Raw genomic sequence first — 27366 nt, 5'->3', positions numbered from 1 at the left:
TTCAGAAATCTCACATGTATGTGTTTGTGTGTCTGTGTGCGCACTCCTGTGTCCTTTTTTGTCTCTGGTAATGTGTGTATGTGTCTGCATATGTTTGTGTGTGCATGCAAATATGTGTGTGTGTGTGTGTGTCTGTCTGTCTGTCTGTCTGTCTGTTTGCTTGTCTGTGTGCATGCTCATGTGTGCTTGTGCGGCTGTGATAATGTGTTATTTTTGCAATAATTGTGTGTGTGTGTGTGTGTGTGTGTGTGGTTTGCTGTCTCCCTATGAGACAGCTGTACTGTATCACTCAGAATGTGACAGCTTGTTGTGAGTGTGTGATGTAAACTTTTGCAGCATTTGAGTTGATCCAGCTCAGGAGTTCCCAGCTCAGCAGCCATATCCCAGTTAATGATCTTTAAAGCATCTCTGCCTGGAATAGTATTTCCTCAGGCCCCCACCACCATATGGTGCCCAAATCCCTCCTGCCTCAAGGGTGTCCTCTGTGCATCCAGATGGACCTGGCTGACTCATAGATGTTCATGGGAAATATCTCAGATGTTGGCTGGAATGTCTGCATTTGAGCCACCAGAAGACAAACGGGTGGACTGGGTATTGCATGACACGGGGGCTCCTCTGTGATGCATTAGAAGCTGTTTCTCATTTCCCCCTGTGGGAAAGACCTGCCTGGCTCCGGCTGGACAATGTGGATATGACACAGCAGAAAGTGAGAGAGTGACAGCTCTGACTGCTGTGTCCACGATGTCCAATGTGCAGGTTTTATTATGCCACTGCTCATAAAGTCAGAAGTACAATGCATGAACACCTCAAACATGGCTGCTCATTTGCCTATTAGATGAATGCATCTTCATGAATCGCCGTGATCAGTGCCTATTTTTTTTTAAACACAGAGGGGTAAGCATCAAAATGAAAAGAAAATAAATGTATTACTTTATATTCTCCTTTCACAGACATTCTTATCCAGAGCAACGTTCATAGGTTGCAAATTTACATGTTATCCATTTATACAGCTGGATATTTACTGAGGCAATTGTGGGTTAAGTACCTTGCCAAAGGATACAGCAGCAGCACCCAAGCAGAGAATCAAACCCGCAACCTTGCGGTTACGAGCCCTGCTCCTTACCACTACGCCACACTGCAGCCCTTGCTTAAGCTTGCTTAAACTTTTTAGTCAGAGTTAAGGATGAAATGTTTTGGTGATCTGATCTTTGAAATGATGATGTGTCTGATATATTTTTAGTGAGTTGTAACGCTTACCTTGTCGTTTTCAGGGGGAAGAATCTCGGAGGCAGAAACGCTTCCTAACCAGCTGTGCGACACTGCCAGGCTCCCCTGACCAATTCTGAACAGCTATCAACCAGGTTCTGCATCAGTTTTCCATTGGAATTAACCATTTGTGCTTCCATGCACTGTCTTTAGGTTTGTTCATAGGCTACCGTATGCATTACTGGACATACCATCTTAGAAAACAAGTTCTGTGAATACAGTATGTGATACAAGTAAATCCAAACTGTTGGTTAAGTTTCAGCCGCAGATGTGTCTCAATCTACTCAAATATCCAGACGCTGTCCAAACAGAGTCCTTCATGAAATCTGCTGTCCAGTGAACTGTCAGTACCTGATATATACCACATCCACACCCTGCAGCGAAACAGTTGAAATGTTGTTCATTTTTTTTCTCATGTTGCATTCAATTTGTTTTGCTGTGTGAGTTCAAATGCATGGAGCAAGCAGCCCCAGGCTTCCAATCTGCCATGTGTGGTTATTGTGTCTCTGTTCTGGCATTGTTTTATCAACGCTACAGACTGGATCACTGTCATATATTCACTTCACACATTTACAGTAACCTACAAAAAGCTAAAATGGCGACAGAGTGGTTTAACTCTACTATGCAGGCACCTCTGTAAATGCCTTAATTTAGATTATATTTTATGAGGACCCTTTGGCATTTGGCCTTCTGGGAAACAGTTGGAGAAAACTAATGAATGGTGTACCATGTTTTTTGCACGATTAGCTAACTTTGGCTGGGCACAGATGCATTGCTCTGTATTATTTGATGCGAAAGCAAGTCAATTAAAGGTAAAACATGCCATTTAACACTCAGGCCAGTCTTCTCTGTCTATACGTGTGGGGAAGGGGCATGTAAATGAAATATGAAAAATGAAATATGTGAACTATGGAAGGTACCAAAATTTGCCATAAATGGGTAGTTGGCCTGCATGCTGTGTAATGTCCTCTCTGCTTTGTTTTGTTTTTGATTTTTTTTTTGTTTGTTTGTTTGTTTTTTTTTTTTTAAATCAGTACCAACAGAAAGTATGGTCAATATATATATTCATCCACTGCCCATATACATGTATAAAAATGGTCCTTTTCGCTTTGCCACGCAGTCCTAACTGTATAACACTTAAAACATACATTTAGGAAGCATATACTTATAGGAAATGTGGCACCCAAAAACACTTGCATTCATGTCTGGTTTTTTTATTATTATTATTTTTGCAAAGAGTAAACACAAAAGTACAAAACTAAACACTGCTCGTGTTAATGTCACAACTAACCTAAGGTGTCCTTCATTGCATAAACAACATATTGGAAGTTTTTTTTATTTTTTTTTTCATTGTTACTGTACAATGAATTATGAAATCTGAGGCAATACAGTAGCCTCGGACTGTTTTCTGTTTCTCTCTTCCTGTAAGAGCAGGAAACTCTGAACATGAGTATTGTTCAGAATGGTTCCCACAAAAACACAGAGGCCCCCACCAGGGGACAACAGTGGGTATCAGAATGCTACTAAAAACGTGTTTTGAAATGGTATTTAAATGTATTTATCCCTCTCTCATTCATTTGCCAAGCTAGAAGCGAGAAGAGATTTCGGGGACTTGTGTAAACGGAAATGTTATTCTTCATTAAAGCGCGAGTGTCTTTGAATTTGTCTAAACTAAATTCCATCCAACTTCAGACTCCAGTAGCTAAACGGTGTTAACCGAGAGATGGACTGCGCGGTGTCTTTTCATGTTGTTCAGGCTGTTAAAGGGAAGTAATAATCCTTATGTGGATCGTTATCATGATCAAATGATGAACGAAGCCTTCACCAAACCCCTGAGTGCCTTACGTGGATGAACGAAATATAAGTGCACACTTTACTTCGATTTGTGTATTTGATGTAGGGGGTATTTTCTCGAACACACTCTCGTAGCACTCAGACAGAGCTGAACGATGCTTAAAAGAACAAGCTATGACAAAGATGTGGATTTAGTTTAGACTCAGGACACCATAGTATGTATATTTGTATGAAATTAATATTAATATATTGTATATTGCATTCAAAATATTGCATTGTTAATGTATAATGAATGAAGATTTTGCTCTATGCTGAATTGGCAAAAAGTGTATTTTGTTTATGTGATCTACAATAATCTCTGAATACGCATACCTTTAGTCATGTTTGTTTAAGTGACAAACCAGTAATTTAAAATCCTTTAATTATCCTTAAAACATGTTTTTGTTCGGCTATAAATTCTATTCATATTTTTGTATTGTGATTCATGTAAATTAGATATTTCTATTAATTTGTAAAATGCATATATTATTGTAATTTTTAATAAAACATATATGTTTATTCCTTAATGATTTTTCAGATGCATTACATTTAGTTTAGTGAACAACTGGGTATGAGGTATTGATACAGTGCATAATCTCATCGTGGAACTGATAATGTTTTGTGAGAGCATGTCAGTTTGACTCATTTTTTTCCTGACTATCCTCTCGTCCGATGCGGGCAGATACTCCCTCACGTAGTGGAAGAGAGAAATAAGGTCACTTGCAAATCATTTAACAGTCCTACACCACTGCACCCGCTGTTTCTATGCCATTCCTCTTTCCGCTAAACACTGACACATTTTTCGATAAAAACTGCCCTAACTTTGATTTCATCTCTCCCATAAAAAATCAAGAGCAAATACAAAACTGAGACGAAACTGATAACGTACTAGTGAATAATCGTTGCAAGGCGTGATTTTTCTCGATTTGGGGAAAAGCTTATTCTCGTGAATGTTCTTGCCAAAGGACAGTGGCGAGAATGTGCACAGACATAGGCCTACTATTTTTCTTTCTTAATACAGTTTGTGGTGAAATGATTGTTAGTGAAATCATCACATCCGTCACGTATTATTTTTTAGCAAATAGTAATTCTTTCTGAGATTTAAGTACTTTCTTGTGGTTCTTCAGTTCGTAAAGTGTTAGCTGACTTGAGCGTAGTCATTGAAAACTCTTCATAAACTGTAATAAACCACAAACAAGTGTGGTAAAATCTGATCCATGAGATCCATAAAGTTCATACAGATGTGCACATGACCTCCCCGCCTCGTCCGTGGAACCCACGAGGGCTTCGAACGCTGATCCCTTTCAGCACCACGCCCCTGTGGACAGCTCCTTCATTCACACTACTGTCCCTGTTGATAGCAAGACGTCACCTTTCAGTGCTACACAAAGATAACACTACATGGCTTCCACTTGAAAAAAAAAAGAAGTTATCGGTCGGTATTTTTCAGTCATTATCATTATTTTGAATAACTCGATTATTTTAGGAGATACTGTTACTGACCAGCTACTGCTACTGACCAGACGATCAGGAGTAACTAAGAAGAATGGCAGAGAGGAAACTTCTTCCGAAAGATGATGATGAAGGCTCTTTGCTTTCAAAATTGGGCACCGACAGCCCTAAACCGAGGGTGAAATTTGGTGGCATGTTCTGTAACGTTGAAGGTGCTTTTGAGAACAAAACTTTAAATTTCGAGTCGTTCAGTCCCAACTCTGTGAGAAGAACTACAAGAACTCGGTTCGAGGACAGATGCTTGACACCGACGAATTCGGATATCGCCAGTGAAGCGGGCAGCGAGATAAGTAACTTCTCCAGCGCCAGTGCCACCACTGGAAGAGCCGAGCCACCCGCCAGCACGCGGGGACAGACCATCGTCTTTCCCTCTGGACACAAGCGTGAACGCCATGGAGAGTGCCAGGTAAATTCACACTGAAAGCGACACCTCTGAAATGCTCTAATCTGTTAAATATCTTTTGTGTGTCATTCAAAATGCTAAACTATTTGAACAATTCATTGCATTAACAAACCAATACATAACTTCTGTAGTACTGGTGTTACATCCCATTATTGAGGGGTGTACTTGGTAATCAATCAAATATAGTTAACAGATGGTACAAGGCCCGTACATATAGGCTACGGTGTGTCTGTGACAATGAAAAACTACAGTGTTGGATTTATGTGAACAATTGTTGTACCTGTACACATTTTGACATCATGCTGAATGACACGTTGGTATAGTGACAGACCCCTGGATTTCATGAACATCTAGCCTGACATTTCTTCCTTACACATGAGTGTAATCTCATTTACACATGAATGTAGGTTTTTTCCTCATTTGTTGTGATGATCAATTGATTTGCAAACTGTTTAAAACGCTTCCAATTAACGATGAGTCAAAGCTACAAGCACAAGTTGACTGAACCCAGGGATAAGTCCTTGCCATTAGACATCCAAATGAACTCCAGGACAAGAGACATTTTCAGAAACTATTTCAAATTTTCGTGTTGCATCTAAATTTTATAATGGGCAAATAAGATTTTAAAGTTTTAAATTCTCTAAGCCAATAGGGAACTGAAAAATTATAGTTTTGATTGATGTCTTCTAGATAAACAATCTGTTTATCTTCGACTACGACTAGGTAGCCACTTCTAACGCGGAGTGAATAGGCATGAAGGAATAATCTGTACATTATTAACATGTAGTACCATCAGGTCCAACAACTGTCTCTTCAAAAAGCGAGATCAACAGTAAATTTCAGTTCTAAAATATAGGCTACAGTCTCAAGCTTTTCTGTCCACACGTGTCTGCTGTGCGCCATTGCAAAGAATTCCTTATGTTACAAAGTGTTCATCATACAACAGTTGTATTATTATTGTTATTATGTTTATAATCATACAACTGTTGTTTGATAAACGTTATAGTTATACTCTACTCTGTTTACTCAATTGCCTATTCAGTTGAGTATTATTATTATTATTATTATTATTATTATTATTATTACTATTATTATTATTATTATTATACCTGAAGGGAAAAAAAAAACTTACTTTAAAAGAAAGGGGGAAATTGGCAAACTGGAACAGCCAATGGTTTTTGTCATGTAACTGTGCTTTTCCTCTGGAATAGTTTGAGAAACATGACGGACATTTTGGATGTCAATTTAAGGCCAAAGGAGCGCCCGAAAGGCCCGTCTGCCCTCTATTAGCCGCGAGGACGAGTCTGGAATATTAAGCAGGCAGATGGTAAGCGAGGAACTATTGTGAGGCGAGAGGGGGGGCTCCACGGCGTTCTGTCTGGCACGGCAACAGAACAATAATAAAAAATAAAATATATTCATTCCTTCTCGATAAGACCCTACATTCACGTGGTGACATTCCACCATACCTGCGGAGAGATTTTTTCAGTGGCGGATATACAAACCCCGGCAGCGATCCATTTCTGACGCGCAAATCGAAAGCTGCTACTGCACCGGCCGGCATGTCCTACCAAGGCAAGAAGAACATTCCTCGTATTACGGTAAGAAGCCATTGTCGCCACGGTGACAGCCATGATTTAGGGTTTTTCAGTTCGATCACAGGGCGGTGATGTGCTATGAAGATGTTGTCGAAACGAGCGGTCTACTGAGTAAATTGGTGCGATATTACACAAAGCAGACCCGGCCTCCACGCACCGTTTGTGTTGCCTGCAGCTCTGCACTCCGCTATTGTCATTCCACAACATTTATACCGATAGGCAACCAAAAGGGAGTGACTAATACATGCAATATAAAATCATAGACGGTACAATATGTTCGCAGTGATGCAGAAAAAACAGTATTAGAACTGAGACGGTCATAATTCGCACAGTAGTCAAATTACTGCACCACTATGTATTTACTTAAAATGAAAGCAAGGCGCAAACTGTAGTTTCCGCCCTAGTGTTTATATGTCGGGTTGAAGGCAAGGGGACGGCGGCCGGTATGTGGTTATAGAACCGTAAACCTTTGTGTGTGATGCCTGAAAAAACGTGTTTTATTTAGGTAACCCAGTTAGTTCTTCAAAGGATCCACCTACACATGAACGTCACTGACGAAATATCTATCACTTTTGTCGAGAAAAAAACATTTATTTACGGGATCCTGAAGCATCTTTCTGTCCATCTTGACAAAGCAAGGAGGGGTTGAGACCGGTTTCACTCCGTCGTTACAGAACGCGTATTCAGCCATGCGGATTAATTTGCTGGCCCCGGCCCTTGAAACGAATCGCTACTAACGAGGGCAAACTAAATCCCATACCCTTCCGCGCAATTTGGCGCAGTTGCCCGCCCGTTACTGGACCAAAGATGACCCATATTCACAGCGTGGTTTATGACATACTTCTGTATGGAACGCTGCAGTTAACGCAGGTTGATATGAAGTTGAAATTAAATAAGGTGACTATTTCGCGTTCCTTCAGTATTGTGATTTATAAACGTGTTTCTTCATACTGTTAAAGTATAGACTCGCATACGTCTTTTTTTTTACAACAGTTTATATTAGGCTCGAAATTAAAAACAAGAGAAATGTCCCCAATTTATGGTGATGCCCTTTCTTCACAACACTATGTCTCTAAATCTGAACGCAGACATGCCCTCATCCTTGCCGTCGGATGCTGGAGGAAGTCGTGTGCGGTGACAGCGCCGCCTCCCTCGCCTCCATGCTCCGGTCTCTCCATTTCTCTGCAGCAGCGTCAGACTGCCTGTTGGCGTGTCACATTGCATTGCGTTTTTTACTTGCCAATAGGAGAATTCAGACTCTGGATACCGTGTATTTGCTTATACGGTGTGTGTGTTATTGGGGGAAAACATGCTCTTTTATATCACAATAGGAACAAATACAGGACTAAACTACAATGGTTAAAAAAAATACATTACATTTTTTAAATTATTTTATTATTATGCAGTATACTAGGTTAAATGTGGCCAATAGATGTCCTTCCCTGCTTGCAATCTGCGCAGTACAGAGAGTGGCAGTTGTGACTCTCGGGCCAGTAGCCTCCAGGTCACACGCTAGCCGGGTTCATGCCAGTCCACCCGAACGCCCCTCGAGTGGCCGGTCCCCTGGTGCCTCGCCGGCCTCGCGGTCCTCGGTGTGGTGGGCGTGACAAATGACTGGTGTTGACTGAACCGTGACCGGCAGGCGTTGCATCACTTGTGTTTCAAGCTGTCTGTAATCCATGAATAAAACTGTCCAGAATGACCCAGAAAAGGACAAAGAAATGTGTCACTTCCATGCTCAATACTTACTGTAGTATTTTCATTACTATACTCAGCTGTGCAGCTGACAGATACCCTTACCCCAGCATGCTAAAAGTAAATATTTTCACATACATTTGCATCAATATGACATGACTAAATATCAGAAAAGATAATAAATGTTTTTTTTTCTCCATGTATTTTTTGCACAGGCTACAGTAATTACAGCACAGATAAATATATTCAAGAATGACATTGCATGCCCTTGAGTGCTATTCCATTGCTTGCGACCATTGAAATAATGGAACAAGCAATTAGATCCCATCTGTAACTATCAACATGCAAACATAATAAAAAAGGATATATTTATGATGATTAACATTTACATTTCCAAAGCTGTAACATTTACATTTCCAAAGCTGGTTCTTTAATTTTCATCTCTGCTTGTCTGAAAGAGTGGTTGGTAACTCTTTCAATGAAGGGTCCTATGTAAGAACTGCAGGCAGTCTCTCATAAACATTCAGTGGCACTTTTTTAAAGGACTTAAGTCCTTCTTAAGGACTGCATAAACATTCATGAGTACTTGTGTGTGAAGCCCACTGACATAGACTGTCACAGGGTGTGCTACAGTATGTCACCATCCGCGTAAGTTTATGCCCATAACATTCCAAAACAGAATGTCATGCTGATGTTACTAAGGAAAGGGATGGTGACATAGCACATCATGTGATAGTGTCAGCTGGCATAAACGTCATTAATGTTTCTGCAGTGCTTATGAACGTGTTATGTAGGTGTTACGTAAGACTTCATGTGTGAAGCGTTGCCATCATCAAGTGTTGCCAGAGGAACTGATTGCAAGGTAGTCTTAATGTATAAATGTATCAATCCAGAATAATGAGAGAGGAAATTTTCTCACTCTTTATTATTTTTCAGAGTGATCGTCTGATTATCAAAGGAGGGAAGATTGTCAACGACGACCAGTCTTTTTATGCTGATATTTATGTAGAAGATGCTGTTATTAAGTAAGTGTTTGCTTCTATTATGTATGTTAAGTTTAATGGGGCTTATGTTTATGACATAAAATAAGCAAAATAAGGAATAAATGTTTAAAGTCAACAGATTTTAGCAATAGGGGCTTGTTCAGAGGACCTTTAAAAGGAGACAGCTAGACTGTAATGTGCCTACTACACCCGTCAAGCCAAATGTTTAGCATTCATCTTGATGATAATCTCAGCCCAGCAAGTCTGCTGCACAGAGCGCAGTGGCAGAGGAGGGATTGGGGTGCACCGTGAAGCAGCTCTTGCTGTTCATGACTTATTTACTTAGCAGGGAAAGGGAAAAATGCACTAGCAAGGGAGAATCCATCACTCAGCGCTCACACAGAGCCTCACTCTGTGGGCCGGCGGCGACAGCGCTGGATGTTTTCATCAAATTGAACCTTGGGCCTAGGCAGAGGCAGCTTCCCCTCTAATTACAGTGCCAGTAAAAAAACCTCTATGAACTGTTCAGATCAACAGCACTTCATTATTGTATTTTTTTAATCTCTGAATTTCTTGACTCATTGCTTCCATTTAATGTTGATTTGTACTCTCCTTCAGGTTTATGGTTGCTTTTGTTTGTTTCTGTTTGCTTGTTTTCCAGTTCCTCTCAACTTGGGGTCAGGGAAATGTTTTCCAGTTTTTCCACAACTGGAGTTTATTCAACTCCTATTCATACTTTGTCCAGCGCTTTGTGAGAATGTCTAACAAATAGACTCTGACTGAATGATTGGTTATTATCACTACACTCAGGCAGATCGGGGAGAACCTGATCGTTCCCGGAGGGGTGAAGGTCATCGATGCCTACGGCCACCTCGTCATCCCCGGAGGCATCGATGTCAACACGAGCCTGCACGCTCCTTACCTGGGCATGAACCCGGCAGACGACTTCTACCACGGGACTGAGGCCGCCCTGGCAGGGGGCACCACCATGATCAGTACGTGATTACCCTAGCTCTGCACTGGGAGGCCGGCGGGGCAGGGGGGGGGGGGGGGGGGAGCTGGGCGGGGGCAATTTATCGTACTCTGCAGCCGAGGGAAGGGGAAGCATTTTGTGCAAATCAGTCAAGCTTGAGGAAAAGGCTTGGGGAGAGCATGTCTGCTGCTGTTAGATCAAGAGAAACAGGGTCACGCTGGGCTGTCAGGAGTTTTACATTCAACTTGCTGACTTCTTTTTTTTTTTTGGTAAACAGCCTCATAGAACCTATTCCACTTCCCTCCGGTCTGTCCTCTGCATACTGTATGGGTGATGGGGATGGAAGCTAGAAAATATTGCCACCATTTTTGGGGCTGTAACAAGTCACTTCATGTTAGATTAGATGTCCTCTCTTTCATTGCTTCATTTCTACATACTGTACATACAGACCATGCTTTTTTTACAGAGAGATAACCCTATCTATGCATTTCAATATATTCAGTGGATTCTAAAAAGTCATTACTGCAATAGCAGAATTCTCCTGAACTTTGATTTCATAGAGATGTATAAATGATGAAAATGGAAGCTTTGTATATTCCTTATTATATTATTATATTCCTTACATTTACCAACTGTAACCAGTCACTTGCTGTTAAAATACTATCCATACTTTCCTTTTTTTAAACTCTGCATGATGTACATACAGAGCATGCTTTTTTGCAGTGAAGTAATCCTATGTACACATTCCAGTATATTCTATAGATTCTAATAAGTCATTCCTGCAATAGAAGCATTGTCCTGAACTTTGACCCCGTAGGGACAGCCCCTGTCTCATAGTGTTCCCTGTGTTGTATACTGGACTCAGGCTCTTGGTTCTTGTTCTTCCTGCTGCAGTTGACCACGTCCTGCCTGAGCCTGGGACCAGCCTCCTGGGCGCGTACGACCAGTGGCGGGAGATCGCTGACAAGAAGGCGTGCTGCGACTACTCTCTCCACATGGACATCACCCGCTGGCATGAAGGCCTCGCAGAGGAGCTGGAGACCCTGGTCAGGGACAAAGGTAGTGAGTTTGTTACCCCAAAAAAACTCACACCATCCCCCCAAAAATCAGCCGCTCATATTATCTTCCTTCCTCCCTCCCTGGGTCTTGGGTCATACCATTACATTGTTCATAAATGTGATAACCCAGTTGCTGATGTTAATTACAGAAAGCAAGATTTTATTCGGATAGAAACATTTTCCCCATTTAAAGATGATTGCCACGTACACAACAGTGGTGAAATGGGGTTAGTTCAACTTTGAAAGGTATGATTTATTCATCCAACACAAATGGTAGTGCTTTAGAATTTTAGTGGGTCCGGATGAGTGGCGAGTAAGGAATTTTGAAATACAGATGAACACACATGTTGTATGATTTTAGCCAACAGTCCTCAGCAAGGTAGACCACTCCTGTTCTGTCTCTTCTCTTCTCCACTTCTCTCCTCTCTTCCCCTGTTCTCTTTACTTCTCACTCGTCTCATTTCCTTGCCTTTCATCTCTTCTTCTCTGTTCTCCTCATCCGTCTTTTCTTCACCTCTCTGCCTCCTTCCTGTCCTTTTTTCTCCATCCTTGCTTTTCCTCTTTTCCTTTTCTATCCTTCTCATTTCCTTTCTGTAACTCTCCTCTGCTGTCCGCCTCATTCCTGTCCACATTTTTCCCCTCCTCCTCTGTCCCTCACTTCTCCTCTCTGCCCCACTTCCTGACCCCTGTTTCCTCCTCTTCCTCTTTCTGTTCCTCTCCACCTCCTTGCTGTCCTCTTTCTCTCTCTTCCTCTCTTGTCCTTTCTTGTCCACTCCACCCTTCTTCCTCTCTCAGTTCCTCTCTTCTCTCCTTCCCTGCTCTTCTGGCTTGATTAACTCCTCCATGCCTCCTTTTTCCGCGCTGCCAAATAGGCTGGATTACTGCTGGGGACAGACTCCCCGCTCAGCCTCCAGGGTTATAATCATGACGCTCATGCTAACTAATCCAGGAAGACAGCTGCCCCCACGCCCCCCCCCCCCCCCCCCCCACACCAATGCCACACGCATACACACATGCACACTCACATACATGCACACACACATTCCCACCACCACCATCACTACCAGCAGCAGCAAGCTGAGAGGCTGCCACACCACATCTCGCTGATATTCAATACAAATCACCAGTTTTATCATGTTGGAATACTAATAACATTAGATCTTGTGCTCTATTACCGGTATGTTTCAGTATCAGACATGACTGGTGCAGGAGAGACGCATACTGAATTCCTAGCATACTTGAACATCTTCTTTGGTATAATTAGTATGATCTCTTTTGGTTTAGAGGCATATCCTGAAAAGTAGATTTACTTCCAAAAGCCAAAGCGGCAATTTCAGTATATACCATACCACACAGTATGTACTACCATGTTATACAGTATATTCTCTTTCAGTACCACACAGTGTTGCTGCTCTGCAAATTCTCTCTTAGACATATTTTGGATGAACTATCTTATTGTTTTCCCTAGGGGTGAATTCCTTTTTGATCTTTATGGCATATAAGGACAAATACCAGAGCTCGGACAGCCAGGTAAGACCAAAGCATCCCTTAACTACAGTTCTAGCCTGAAGAAATGTTGTTATCAGGATTGTATACATGCAGAACATTAAATGTGGATCGCCACCTTGCAGATGTATGAAGTATTCAGTGTCATCAGAGACCTGGGGGCCATTGCTCAAGTACATGCCGAAAATGGAGACATCATTGAGGAGGTGGGTGGAAATGTGGAGGAAATATTTCCATTCGGTTCTTTGCTATAATGAGACAGTAAAAAGTGCCTTATGGATGCATTCTGAACTGTTCCCTAACTCCCCGCATCTTTCAGCTTTATCGATCCCTGATCAGCACTCAGCATCTAGTCAATGGCCTCCAGCCAAGTGCTGAATCGCTAAGCCCTGATCAGAGATCAGTTTTGCTGAGATGCGCAGCAACTCAGGGTTAAACTCCTTGCTCGCCGTTACAACAGACCAAGTCCCACCTGTGTTTTTGGTAATCCAGAACATTTTGGTTGCAAGCCAAGCTCCTTAACCTCTAGCCCACTATGTTGCTCTGGTAGGCCCAAATGAAGCCAGATTTCTTTGTAGTGCTTAAAAGGACGTAACAGAAGACCGCCTAAAATAAAACTGACTGTGGTATTATGGTGTTCTCATTTTAGGAGCAGAAGAAGCTTCTGGATCTGGGAATCACGGGGCCGGAGGGACACATACTGAGTCACCCTGAGGAGGTGAGCCCCCCAGACCCCGTCAGATGCCCCAAAATTGCCACTCAAAGCCAACAGCCTACGCAGGGCACTCACACCGGGAGGTTGAGGCTAAGAACAAACAAGGCATCTTTTTTTGTGTCGGGCATATCCCAGACATAAAAAACATGCCTTGGAGCTCCACTATATTCAGTGGTTTGGAAAGTTCAGGGAATGGCTCTCCATGAAGCAGCCATTGTTAATGCAGAGAGATTTTGTGAAAGATTTCTTTGTCACTGGACTTTTGTAATTATGGTGCTCTTTATTTCGAACCAACAACACACTTCCTGGAGACATCCATGTGATTTAAGGTGCTGAATGAGAGAGGCCCCTGTACAGGGTGACCCAGAAGTTATGCCCTATAGGTCTTTCAGTAAGTACCAGGAAAGAAGCTTAGCAAATGTTTTAATTCTTGGCCGTTAACATCTTCCTCTTTTTCTATTTGACATACTTTATACTTCATGCCAAAACACTTCTCCTTTGTTTCAGCTGAGTAATTATTCAGCTCTGTGATCAGTTGGTCACCTACAGTTGGTCACCTACAGTAATTTGGATTTTAGCTCTACAGCAGCAGCTCGATGTTAAACGTCTTCTTTTCCACAAAAAAAACAACTTCATTCTCTCCTCTTGGGTTAATTTTGCAGCTATGACAGCCACAAGAAAATAAAATTTTAAATAATAATTCACAACGGGGCTTGGCCACACTATATTACTCCAAGGCTATGGTAGGATTTATCATTTAAGAAGGTGTAATGTCCACTAGGTGGAGACAGAGGCAGTGTATCGGGCCATAACCATCGCCAAGCAGGCCAACTGCCCGCTCTACATCACCAAGGTGATGAGCAAGTCAGCGGCTGATGTCATCGCTCAGGCCAGGAAGAAGGGTAAGAGAGAGAGGATGGCACTGTGGGATTCGCTGTTTGGGGTGCTGTATTTATGAAGTGGAGCATTGAAAAATTTGCAGACGTGTGAGCATATACACAAAGAAGCAGACGATAGTCCTATGGGCCTGTGATTTACAAGATTCAGAGCTTGGAGTATGGCTTTACTTCTTGTTACAAACAATTTAGGCTGGAAGTAAGTCCGGCTGTTTTCTGGTCCAATTTTTACTTTGAATAACAAATTTAACAAATTTAAGAAAGTATTATTATTATTATTATTACACATTTGTTTCAAGTTGATATTGATGATATTGATTTGTAAGTACTGTAATGAAGTTTTTTAATAAAAATAATGACCAGATTGCAAACACTGAGTATTTCATCCTTAGATTCTGTGATTTAGGTTTACACTGGCAACAATAATCATTGACTTATAGGCAGCATTGTTTGTGTTTGAATTGGCATGGAGGAACTCTTTCTTTCATTCTGGCACTGTTGCATTATGTACCATTAAATCTCTTGTCAAAACTAAGCTAAAACATGATTTGTGTCTGGCCTATTGTTTGTTTTTTTTTTCCCTGAGAATCTGCGACTTCATTTTTCAGGCATAGTGGTATTTGGGGAGCCAATCACAGCAAGCCTGGGCACTGATGGCTCTCACTATTGGAGCAAAAACTGGGCCAAGGCTGCCGCCTTCGTCATGTCCCCTCCCCTCAGCCCTGACCCCAGTACTCCAGACTACCTGAGCTCGCTGCTCTCCTGGTGAGCGCACACACACGTGAACACGCTGATCTTTCGATTTAATCTTTTTCATTAACATCCAGTTGGCAAAAATCATGATCAATTGTGACATAACAATACCAGTGGCAACAGTTGTCTCTTTGTGATGCATGCACCATAGGTCTGGCTCTATGGGGGTGCTTAGGGGTGTAGTATTTATTACATTTTTTTAAGATATTACTTTCTGTTCCCCCCACCCAACACCCCCCACCCGTAGATTGCGATTGCACCCCTCTGTATTTTCTCCTGGTGCCGTGCCTGGTGCACCTGATGCATGATGGGATTGTGCAGGTTATCCCTTTGCATTTTTTAACGGGTATTTCTTGCCCCGCTGGGTTTATAAGGAAAGCTAAGTGGGAATGGTCATATCATCCCTTCCAGTTTGTTATTGCTGACTGACACTGATGTGTTTCTTGACCAGTGGAGACCTGCAGGTGACGGCCAGCGCTCACAGTACGTTTACAACAGCACAGAAGGCTGTAGGGAAGGACAACTTCACCTATATTCCCGAGGGCACCAATGGGATCGAGGAGCGCATGTCCATCATTTGGGAGAAGGCTGTGGTAAGCAGAATTCACATCTTATCTTAAATATTCCTATGGTGCAACTGTCTGTCATGCAGCTGCTTTTCCGTCTTGTAAGATTTTACTTTGAATGACGAAGCAAGTGCTTTTATCAACAGGTAACTGGCAAAATGGATGAGAATGAGTTTGTCGCGGTGACCAGCACAAACGCCGCCAAGATCTTCAACCTGTACCCTCGCAAGGGTCGGATCGCGGTGGGCTCTGACGCAGACATGGTCCTGTGGAACCCCAAGGAGACAAAAATATTCTCAGCTAAATCACACAACTTGGTATGACTTATGTTACCTTATCATAACCATCACCTTGATCCTATGAGCCTCTTTTCAATGACATGTCTTTAGTATTTATTTGTTTACCAGACATACTGATTAAGGATCTGGGCTTGTAACCGAAAGGTTGCAGGTTGGATTCCCAGGCAGGATACAGCTGTTGTGGCCATGAGCAGGACCTTATATTGCTCACATTTTCAAAGTCAAAAAGTCAAAGTCAACTTTATTGTCAATTCTCCAATATGCACAGGACATACGAAGGATTGAAATTGCGTTTCTCTCAGGCCCACGGTGACAATACAACAGTTCGACATAACACAATGAAGACACTGAGAGACAAGAACAAGAATTGCTACAAATTACACATATTACACATATTTACAGCAAGGGCATTCAGGCACATTGTGGGTTTATAAATATGGAGAATAAATATAAAAAATATAAATATAACTATAACTACGTATTCCACAGGAATACGATGTAGACTGTTTATATAAGTAAAGTGACTGTGCAAATCTGTGTGAGTGTGTGTGTGATGATTAATGTTGGGAGTAAGGATGGGTGGAGAATAGTCCAGGCTTCAGTATGGGGGGGGGGGGGGGGGGGTTCAAAGCTCAGTCCTGTGTTGGAGCAGATGGCTGAGGGAGGGAAGAGAGTTCAACTTCCTAACAGCCTGGTGGATGAAGCTGTCCCTCAACCTTGAGGTACGGGCCTGGAGGCTTCTGAATCTCCTCCCCGATGGGAGGGGGCTGAAGAGCGTGTGCGAAGGATGAGTGGGGTCGGCAGCAATGCTCTGTGCTTTACGTGCTAGGCGCGTGTCGTAGATGTCCAAGGGGGAGGGGAGTGAGGCACCAGAGATCTTTTCTGCTGCATCCACTATGCGCTGCAGGGTTCTCCTGTTGGCGGTGGTGCAGCTCCCAAACCACACAGTGATGCAGTTGGTAAGGATGCTCTCAATGGTGCCTCGGTAGAAGGAGCACATGATGGGAACTGGGGCTCTGGCTCTCCTCAGTTTGCGGAGGAAGTAGAGGCGTTGCTGAGCTTTCTTGGCCAGTGATGTGGTGTTGTTTGACCAGGAGAGGTCTTCTGTTATGTGCACACCCAGAAACTTGGTGCTACTCACCCTCTCCACAGCTGCACCATTGATGGTCAAAGGACGATGCTGGGTGTGCTCTCTCCTGAAATCGACGACCATCTCCTTTGTTTTCGTCACATTCAGGGAGAGATTAAATATAATCTAATTGTGCCACACCATTGTCTATGAAAAATATGCCCAATATTTAATTACATGCCAACCCAGTAATTACTCTTACACATTTATTTTTAATGCCTCTCTCCTTAAAGGATAACATTAAGAATGGTTGTGTTTTGTTGTGTTGTCCTGTCGCTGGGCAACACGTGCGTCTGGTCTTTGCAGACAGTGGAGTACAACATCTTCGAGGGGATGGAGTGTCGGGGGGCCCCCACTGTGGTGATCAGTCAGGGGAAGATAGTGCTCGAGGACGGGAAACTGAACGTCACGGAGGGGTCAGGACGCTTCGTTCCCAGGAAGTCCTTCCCCGATTACGTCTACAAGAGGATCAAGGCCCGGAGCAGGGTGAGAGCTGGCTGCATCTTACAATAAAACACGACCATTGTGTGCACACAGGAGAAGACCTGGGAGTTTGAGTTCATTGTAATGCTTGCGCGAGATCTTGCTTAAAGAAAACCAGTTGCTCCTCTCTCTTTCAGCATGATAAAAATTGGTCCTATGGTTGTATTCCTCAGTCGAGAACAAGGATTTTTTTGGTTGCAGTCATACAAAAATATTTCAGTTTCTTTATTGTGTTTATGATGATGATGACAATTATTATTATTATTATTTTTTCTTCTTCTTATTGTTGTTGTTGTTGTATTGTCAGCTTATATTAATCATGATGTACCAATTGCAACAAACCCAGAGGGGTCAGGACTACTAAACTGAAGCCCGGTGGTGGCCTCAGTGGTCTAGTGGTCTGAATTTCAAGTTCCTTGCAGATTGTCACACAATACCACTTAAGGAGTTCTGCACAATACTATGCATTCGTCTGCCTGAGACATGTCATTTTCTGGTTGGTCCTGAAAGATGGCAGATGCCCGAGGTGTTCCAAGAGGACTGTATGACGGACCTGTCCACGATGTCGTCAGCGCAACAAAATCGATGCCACCCACTCCCACCACTCGGGGGCCCACATGCCCCGGGAAGGCTCAGATAGCTCCAGCCCGGAACCTGCACCAGTCTGGGTTCACTTTGTCTGGTAAGACACGCCCACTTGTTCCAGTCTAGCTTTACTCTGTCCTGTAAACTCCGCCCATCCTCCCACCTCCCAATGTGGTTTCACTTTGTCCTGTAAACTCCGCCCATGCTCCCACCTTCAGCAATCTGGTTTTGTGTGTCTAGTAAGCTCCACCCACGGGCCTTTGCATACTCTCTGAATTATTTTTGTTTGACTTTATTATTTGTTTATTTGTTATTTTTGAGCTCTTGAATGATGGCTTGTTATGGCAGAGGAGTCCCTGTTTCACACTAAAGCACCACAGGATTCAACGCCTTTGTAAAATCACCTTTTAAAATATACCTCCTAACTTCTTCCTTTTCAACTGAGTCCAGATTAGTCCTAGTATGCTACAGGGTGTCTTATCTTTGTAGCCTCGACTGAAAGAGTGGCAGTCAAATTTAGTAATCCTCTCAGTCTTAAAAACACACAGCACACTTCATGTGAGTTCACTTTCACTTGAAACACAACAAAAACTTTCCGTCCCATTGTTATATGTCTGACGGGCAAAGGACGAGGACCTGTTATGTAAACTACATGGCTTTCATGTGTAGAATAGAGGCAGAAACAAAAAGGGAAGACTCTTTATCTTTCATCTTGATTACATAAAAGCAATACTCAAGCATTCCCATTCATATGTATGCAAGTATACTGCTGCATTGTAAATAATATTATTTTAAAATTACATACATGGAACTGATTAACGTCTTCAACGTATGCAGTGTATTATGAGATAGAAAAATGTATTAATTTGGGATTTATATTTTAACATGCATTTGGCTATGCTATTTGCACATGCTTGTTTATCATTTCCCATATGTATTTTAGTCTTCTTATTCCTGCACGATTCAACGCACAGTGCCGACGATTTCTGTGTTTCAGGAACTCAAATGGATGACCACATTCCAAGGCGCACTGCACAACGAATTGTGGCTCCCCCTGGTGGTCGATCCAATATTACTTCGCTCTCATGATCTTCACCCTCTGCAGGAGCACATCGACAACTGTAGCCTCTGTTTCAAAACTGCTCTTGGCTTCCAGTACATACCCAATATAACAGAGTGTATCAGAAAAGCATAACCTTATATTTATGTTGTGTCATATATGCCAACTGCCAAAACATGCAACATTACAGTTCTATCTTACCATATACCTATAATCTTAAATTGTGTGTGTTTGAGTAGTCTTTTACCCCAACAACATGCATCCTTCATCAAAAGATATTCACAGCATGTGCCAAGAACAGAGCATTCATCATCTGGTAAAAAAATACTTACTCAGCTTCAATGTAGCATTAAGATGATGTTGAGACAAGTTAGTTTAACATGAAATTCATTTCTGTAAAAACCACTGTGAAAGGATTTCGGTATAGTGCTGCTTTTTGACTCAGTGCATCGTTAACATTTCTGCCATCATTTTGTCATGTCTGAATCTGGGTCTGGCCTATTAAAATGGCTTCTGAAGAGTCCTCCGCCAGGTTAATCAAGGTCATTCATTTGAATTGTATTAGCTTCAGTGAAGATAGATTAAAAAGACAGTTTTTTAGTTGCGGTGCTTGTATGTGTCTCACTGTAAAACAGTAACATTAGCAAGGAGAAAGGGGTTTGCACCCATATTATAAGGATCATCATCTTCCATGATAGTCAGTCATGAGAATTCCACAAATGTTCTTAGCCTTTTAGAGTCATAGAGATGCCTACATATTGGTCTTCAACATTGGTTCTTCTTTTTTTTGTCCACACCCCCCCCCTTCCCCACATAAGTTTTTTTAGATATAAATTGGTGCTCTCAAACCATATACTGTAGGCATGACAATGTGAAGCTGTCAGGGATTTTTAAAACAGCGGTTTTAAAAGTCTCTTTTTAAACCTGATTTGCATTTCTTAATCTCCAGTGGTTTGTTGAAATATCATTCTTATGTCTTTGTACACTTCCTGTTTGTACTTTTACAAGGTCTAACAAAAAAGTCAATTTTTAAAACCAAACTACTTGAACAATATTTATGTTGTGCTGTTCTCTGAAAAAGGTCTTTATTAAGCCGTGTGAGCTGTATCTCTGAAAAAGATCTTTATTGAGTTGTGTGAGCTGTTTTAAACTGTGATTGTTGGTAGTGCTCATTTGAAGGAAAACTGGTTGACCAGTGGATCTTTTTCTACCTTTTTCTGCATTCTGTCTGTCTGTAAATATGTGTTTCAAAATATGCATGGTAAGCATGTCTGGAATAAAGTTTGTGGGAAAAAGTTTAACTTTGCATTTGCCCCTTGTCATGCACAGCCAATGCCAGCAATACATTACATTCATTTGGCAGACACTCTTATCCAGAGTGATTTCCAGCACAAAAGAACGGAAGTGTATCCATTCAAGTTGAATGAGCAACAGTGTCAGACCAGGCTAACAACACTCCCAGACCACTGAGTATGAGCATAACACTAATCAAGCCGCACCACAAGTTAACTTGTGCAACCTGACTAGACAGCCTAGAAACTAAGGGAAACCAAGTATTCTATCATACATCAGCCACTAGATCACAGAATCCAAAATGCATTGCAATTCTACACGTAAAATAAACCACAAGTACTAGATGTAGCAGGTGTTAGGGGGTGGGGATTTAGGTCATTGTAGGTCTAAAAAAAGGGTGAGGTGTAAGTCAACAGTTAGGTTATCAGTTTTCACATTTCTGCTGCTGCACAGATCAAACATTTTAAAAGCACGACATTGATTGAGATGTGAGTCAGGGTTCTACTTGCTGGAAACAAATAGAAAACTGTGCTTTCTGTCGCACATTCTTCTCTGGATCTTTTGAGCAAGACCTGAAAGGTGTTTGTGCCAGCAGTGTATAAGTGGCAAGGCAAATTTGTAATGTTATCATTAATGTTGAGAATAACATTTTACATCACTCGTGTCATTTGAAAATATAAGACTTTATAAGACATTTTGTGTGTGTGTGTGTGTGTGTGTGGTGTGTGTGCGCAAAACATACAGTTTGTCAAGATGATCCCAACATGTTTGTAAAATGCCATGTTCATGTCCCTATTTATTTTTCTTTTACCAGTAGCATGATAAATCTTCATTATGATTTCATGACATTTGATTTCACGACAAGCTGCTTTCTGACATTAACTGAAAATTGTGAGATATAGCTTTTGTCTTAGGCCTAAAGGAGATCTCATTATGGTGGATTACATGCCTATAAAGCAGGCTCTGGGCTTGCTTAATTAATGCTGATGTGGACTTAAAGATATGTGGAACTATTAATCTAACAAAGAAAATATCACGTTAGTATATTTAATGCACAAGGACATAAACATTGACAGACACTTTGACCATAACCATAGATAGACAGATAGAGAGACAGACAGACAAACAGATACACACAGACAGACAGAAGCTCAGATACACACTGGTGCCCCCGTGACTCATTTCTACGCATTTAGCTTCAGCAATTTCATTTATCATGATGATAATACATTTGGAAAAGAATGAATCTGATATGCATATTTTATTTCAAAATCTTTTCCATTTTATTTTAAATGCCATTTAAATGGTAATCGTTAGCACCTTGAGACCACTGTCATATTTTTTAACTTCACAGTCAACTGCTCCTCTGCTGAAGTGAATGAATAAAATTGGTCCAGCTCAAAATGGCTGCAACTTTCAGAAAACTGTTAAAAATACTTTTTCCTTATTTACTATAACAATTGTGACAGGCAGGTTTCTAAAACCTGCCTGAGAACAGCCTCTCCTTCTAGTGTTTTATAGGCTAAATTACACTGTCTGAGAATGCACAAATTTACACACTTTTTCCATTGGAGGCAAGAAAAAAGAATGTTTTTGTTTGTTTTCACTTAGAGAATGTTGGTGCCATATTAGACTTTTACCACAATGCCAGAGTCTCCACCTGCAGTCCACCTGCCAGCTGGCCAGACTCTTCCCCAGACTCACCTGGTATAATGCACCATTCCTTCTGATGCATCAGACCTGCCTATGACTCTAAACACTGCTCACCTGAACTCCTGTCCCTCCCATTCACACGTCTCCCGTCTCCTTACTGCCCTCTACAGGCAACATTTTGGACATTCGCATGTGAATTTTCATAATCGTCAATGCTGTTGTGATGGGAGCTATCCGCCACGATCAAGACAGCCGAGCTCCCCACTTCAGCTCGGCCACTGGCCTGTCCAGATGCCCCAAATATCTGACTATAACAAGTACAAGAACTAAGATCGCTTACACTATAAAACTCACTCAGCTGGATGCCAAGCAAGGGTAGCGCACCTTGAGCAGAATGGGGTTTGCTTGTAGAGTTCCTTACCAACTACACAAGGTCCCAGTGGATGAATCCTGATGTGGTCAGTCAGGTCTTTTGGGCCCAGTCTATGCTGCTGGATGCTTCAGGGAATTCACCAGCTGTCAACTCCCTGAAGCACACATCCAAATCATCTTCAAGCTTTTGTTTTGCTGTTTGGAATCGTATGATAGAAGACAGGGATGATTACCACCATAAAAAATAACACATGGAAACAATTTAATTGAAATGGCAACATATTTCTTTCTCTTTCTTGAGTTTAATTTCATGCTCCAGTGATGTGCAGTGAGTGAATATCAGAAAAACATTGCCTTCTTAACGCTGTTTTCCGTTTTTCCCCCTTAATGAAAATCAGTGCATACCTGGAGACCACTGCCCTTATGTGACATTTAAAAATATATATTTTAAACAAGAAGCTGTTAAAATGAAACTGTCACAGCTGACAGTTACGCCCATAAAGACATCCAATAGATTTCTATGACCTAAGGAAAAGGTGTCAGATTGAGATCTGTGAAGACTGAATCATTTGTATATGGTTCTGATCATGTACGTATGAAAAAATACATATGTATCTATATGCGATCGCCCACATATTAATGCAAACGACATGTGCCGGGGTGCCGCCGTGTATGGAAATGTAATTCCATTCCATGCGTATTCCCTATGAGAGCGGCATGTATGACCATAACCCCCACATTGCGTAAACAGCAAATCCGTTACATCAGGAGGAACTGGACTTTATGGGGGCGTTCAGATTCTTCTACAGATTGGAACATACAGTACTAACGCAGAACATTAGGCTAAGTGGAAAACATAATGTGGATGCCAATTCACTTCAGAGAAACTGCAAGAAATGGAAAGTGGGGAGGGACAGACTTTCAACAAATAATTGCTTTATTTTGTTTAACCAACAAAATGGAAATGGAAAAATGGAAAAAATGGAAAAATGGAATGGAAAAATATCATGAGTATAATGATTATACTGGAGAACACCATTGGAAATCTGTTACTCAGTTCATTAGCTTGCTACACTGCAAATTCCCATGCAATTCCACACATGCAAATACTGATCCCAGACATTGACATTACCTTGAACAAAGAACAAAGATGGGAGGGGCATAGCTGTACAAATTGGAGGGTAATAAAACATTGTTCATTGCTTTGGGGGTTTCTGACTAGCATTAACCTTCCACAAACAGCTCCGAAGACCTTTGCATTCTCTAGGTTAGAGGTTGTCTCAGGGCCAAATGGTTTGGAATTGTTCTGTTCTGTGCCTGATATTATCTGAATGTGTCGAGTTTCTTCATTTGCTGTTATTGACCAGCTGGCTTATCCATGGTAGCAAAGTAAAACAAGATATCACAGGGTCAAGATAACCAGTCTGTGACCTCTGTATAGAAAATATGGTGATTGCAATTACCTCAGAGCACCACTCTGAGTGATATGTGTACATGCAGTGGTATTTGCCACTTGGTTGTCTATCCATTTGGATGTTTTATTAATATCATTGTAAACATGATGTTTTTTTTTCTCAGTGAGTTAATGCAAAGGTAATCAGGTGCTAATTTGAAATGCAATGTTATGATGTTTGTACTTTGTTTTCTCTTAAGTTCTCACTTCTTAATAGTAACTTGCTAGAAACATGAAATGTGTAGTTCATTCAGTTTCAATCAATTTGAATAGATAGTTAAGCTTGAAGTTGAACTTGTATGTTGTAATGTAATTATTACATGTGTTGTGTGGATGCCAAAATGTCATACACAAAAAGGTACAGACATAAATTATACATCAGTTTCATTGGTGTTGTTATCATGTACAGAGTGTATACCATTTATTTTGTTTTTGTTTACCAATATCACAAAGGTCAATAATTTCTGTATAACAGTTTGCTGAATGTAATACTTGAATACAGAGTATTGATGTACAATCTGTTTTATTACATTTGTCTCAAATTCATAGAACAGGCAATCCTTGTATTGTTTATCAGTTGATGGTAGCTTGATGGAATTTTCTTGTAGTGTAGTCCCACTTGTAGCCTGCAGAGGTCAGTAATAACCCGTCACAAAAGCTGCATAATTTAGTACATTTCCTGCTTCTTTTTTCTTGAGTGTGATGTGGTTGTTTTGTTTGATTTTGTTTAGTTTCTTTTCTGTTTTGTTTCTTTTCTTTCTTTCTTCACATTTTAGTGAATCTAGTTTGAACGTATACTATGATGTTCTGGCCAGCACGATAATTGTATACCATACTGTAAACCTCTCCAGCTCTAACATTTTTATCTACAGGCCTTTAGCAAATGCTTTTATCCAGAGCCATTAACAAACCTGCATACAAGAAGATTAGGCTAAGAGCAGAGACAATGGAAAGCAAGTGTCACAATCTGACAGCTGGAGTCACTGCATAACATGCTGTTACTGTTCAGTCCCATACCAGGTGCAAGAGGAAGCTTGAGGATAAAGCAAATGTGCTTGGGGACATGGTGTGAATGTTTAAAATTATGAATTATTAATGTTTAGAACCAAGATGCAGTCTGAACAGATGAGTTTTCAGTCTGTGGTAGAAGCTCCTGTACTTCACTGCATGGAGGTGCACTGATATCGTGCCACAGGACAAAGGCCAATGTAAAAACGATTAACCTGAGCAAAAATGCCTGAAAAAGCCATAAATTACAAAGTCAATGTGCCGTGGTGTTGGAAAAAGCTATGGATATACCTGGGTAGGCTCAGCTAAAAACTGAAATTCATCTAAAATAACTGGTTACGTTTGGCTAAAAACTAAAAATTGGTCAATATTTATTGTGATACTATAAACACGCCAAGGACTAAAACCATGACGCTGATATTAATGAGCCCACCTAGTAGCCCTCCATACCTACCCTTGCCAACCTCATTATCTTACCATGCAAACAACCATGCTGTGGTGTCCGTTTCTTTCCACCTCTGTCTTCAACAGTGATTTAATGTTGTATACCTGAAACTCGGAAGCAGGGTGACCCCATTCTATAGCAGACCCCTGCCACACTGCTGAGTTTTTGCCATTAGCAACAACTGCCCCCTGCCGTGATCACACCACTCCCAATGGCATTCTGGGAAAATTATGCCTCGACTCTGAAAGCAAGTTAATAAGGAGAGGCCTCATTTGCCTCGTGGAGAGAGGGCTCGTTTTCAATCCGGCGCACTCGCACACTTTCAAACTAAATGGATCCCATCCTCTTTCGACCCGTAAATACCCATGCGGCGATTATCAATTTCCATCACCCTTTCTGAAATCCTTTTTTTCCACGAGTTCATCTGAAGATACTTTAGCCTATGTCACTCACTGATTCCCAGAAAGCATTATCCTGCGAGTACATGGATAGCATACCAACTGCTGACTAGAATGACAGATGGCATATGCATCTACCTCCACTGGACTGCGTATATTGAAGTGGCCATCAAATGCTCGCATTGATGCATAGTTATTGGTTTGTAATTCATTTATCTTCTCATTTGTGGTGCCAAAAAAAAAAAAAAAAACAGCCCATGCCAATACCGTATGCTTAGAGGTGCATGAAGGGAGTAGTTCCTGAGGGTAAACATACTGCTGCATTTTCCCCATTTATCCCAGAAAATCCATGCTAAAAACGCGACAGATTTAAACCAGCGTGTTTTCACAGACGGTGACTTTTAACGTAAAGTTTACGTGGGATTAAGACGTTCCTATCAAGGATGGTGCGATATCGGCTCTATTAAACCCTCAATCCCGTAATTCGATCAGTGGCACTGTGTGGAGACTTACTGATTCCCTTAAGAGGCTTGGTTTCGTCATGGCTCATTTCAAAAGGGACAATATTTGCCCGCTTTTCAAAATGTGACACCAAATTGATGAACAGAAGGAGATCTGAGTGGGCAACAATTTAATAAGCCTCTTTGTAAGGAGAGTAATTTATAATCTCAATATGGGCCTTATTATTGAGGGCTAGGATATCTATTCAGTGAATCACTTACATGGCAATGAGTCTCAGGGAAGAACTCACAGAGGCAACGGTAGAGAGTAAAGGGAAGGATTGGTCTTTCTTTTCAGTATCTCATGGTTGGTGTCTGACAGCACACAAAAGATGCATCAAAAGAAAATCTGAAATGGCATAGACAACCATCTCAGATGGTATTGATATTCAGGACTACCATTACATTATTGTCATTTAGCAGAAGGCTCTTATCCAGAGCAATTTACATTTACAATTCTTACATGTTATCCATTTATACCGTTGGATATTTACACTCAATTGTGGCTTAAGTACTTTGCCTGAGGGTACGGCAGCAGTGGCCCAGCAGGGAATCTAACAAGCAACCTTTCAGTTAGGAGCCCTGCTCCTTACCACACCACCACCCTGCTGCCACCAAAACTCTAGTACCAGTATATGACCACTAATCTGAAGAGCCATTGCCACAGCGTCCATCATTAGCGGCTTTAGTGAAGACCCAAACTACTGCACTGTGAGCTATTCTCACCACAACTGCACTGTGTCACCCAGCATACCTCAAATCTCAGCACTAGCCAATCTAACCACTCCCAACTAAAACTAATCATTCCTAGTCCAGCATCACTCTGATGCTCCCAGTCCTACTCAGCTAGTCACTCCCTCTCTAATTTAACCCTGATTCTCTCAGGCCAACTCAACCTAACCAATTCCAGTCCAACTTGACTGTGACACTC

At 41.5% G+C, this 27366-nt stretch overlaps 2 protein-coding genes across 3 annotated transcripts in view; both read left to right on the top strand.

The window, feature by feature from the left end:
* jakmip3 (Janus kinase and microtubule interacting protein 3) overlaps positions 1-2270 on the top strand; it is a 56899-nt gene extending 54629 nt beyond the window's left edge. For both annotated transcript variants that reach the window (XM_036526538.1, XM_036526518.1), the window contains exon 25: positions 1272-2270. The gene's annotated coding sequence lies outside the window, so the exon portion shown is untranslated. The remainder of the gene's footprint in view (positions 1-1271) is intronic.
* Positions 2271-6347: 4077 nt separating this feature from the next.
* On the top strand, positions 6348-20174 carry dpysl4 (dihydropyrimidinase like 4). Its single transcript, XM_036530546.1, has 14 exons — positions 6348-6615; positions 9244-9332; positions 10101-10285; positions 11158-11322; positions 12790-12851; positions 12953-13033; positions 13477-13545; positions 14324-14444; positions 15047-15203; positions 15643-15784; positions 15904-16074; positions 17492-17671; positions 18179-18350; positions 19251-20174. The coding sequence occupies exons 1-14, from the start codon at positions 6577-6579 to the stop codon at positions 19340-19342; spliced, it is 1725 nt and encodes a 574-aa protein (XP_036386439.1). The 5' UTR covers positions 6348-6576; the 3' UTR covers positions 19343-20174.
* The last annotated feature ends 7192 nt before the right edge of the window (positions 20175-27366 follow it).

Source organism: Megalops cyprinoides, chromosome 1 (assembly GCF_013368585.1).
Source record: "Megalops cyprinoides isolate fMegCyp1 chromosome 1, fMegCyp1.pri, whole genome shotgun sequence".
NCBI classification, from domain to species: domain Eukaryota; kingdom Metazoa; phylum Chordata; class Actinopteri; order Elopiformes; family Megalopidae; genus Megalops; species Megalops cyprinoides.
Note: the sequence above shows the minus strand (reverse complement) of the source record. Positions and strands in the feature narration are given on the sequence as shown.

Bases quoted from the DNA above. Each gene is read 5' to 3' on its own strand.
- dpysl4 (XM_036530546.1), top strand. From the start codon at position 6,577: ATGTCCTACCAAGGCAAGAAGAACATTCCTCGTATTACG. The intron at 12,852-12,952 runs GTAAGACCAAAG...GCCACCTTGCAG, and splicing joins ACCAGAGCTCGGACAGCCAG to ATGTATGAAGTATTCAGTGT. The intron at 16,075-17,491 runs GTATGACTTATG...TGGTCTTTGCAG, and splicing joins CAGCTAAATCACACAACTTG to ACAGTGGAGTACAACATCTT.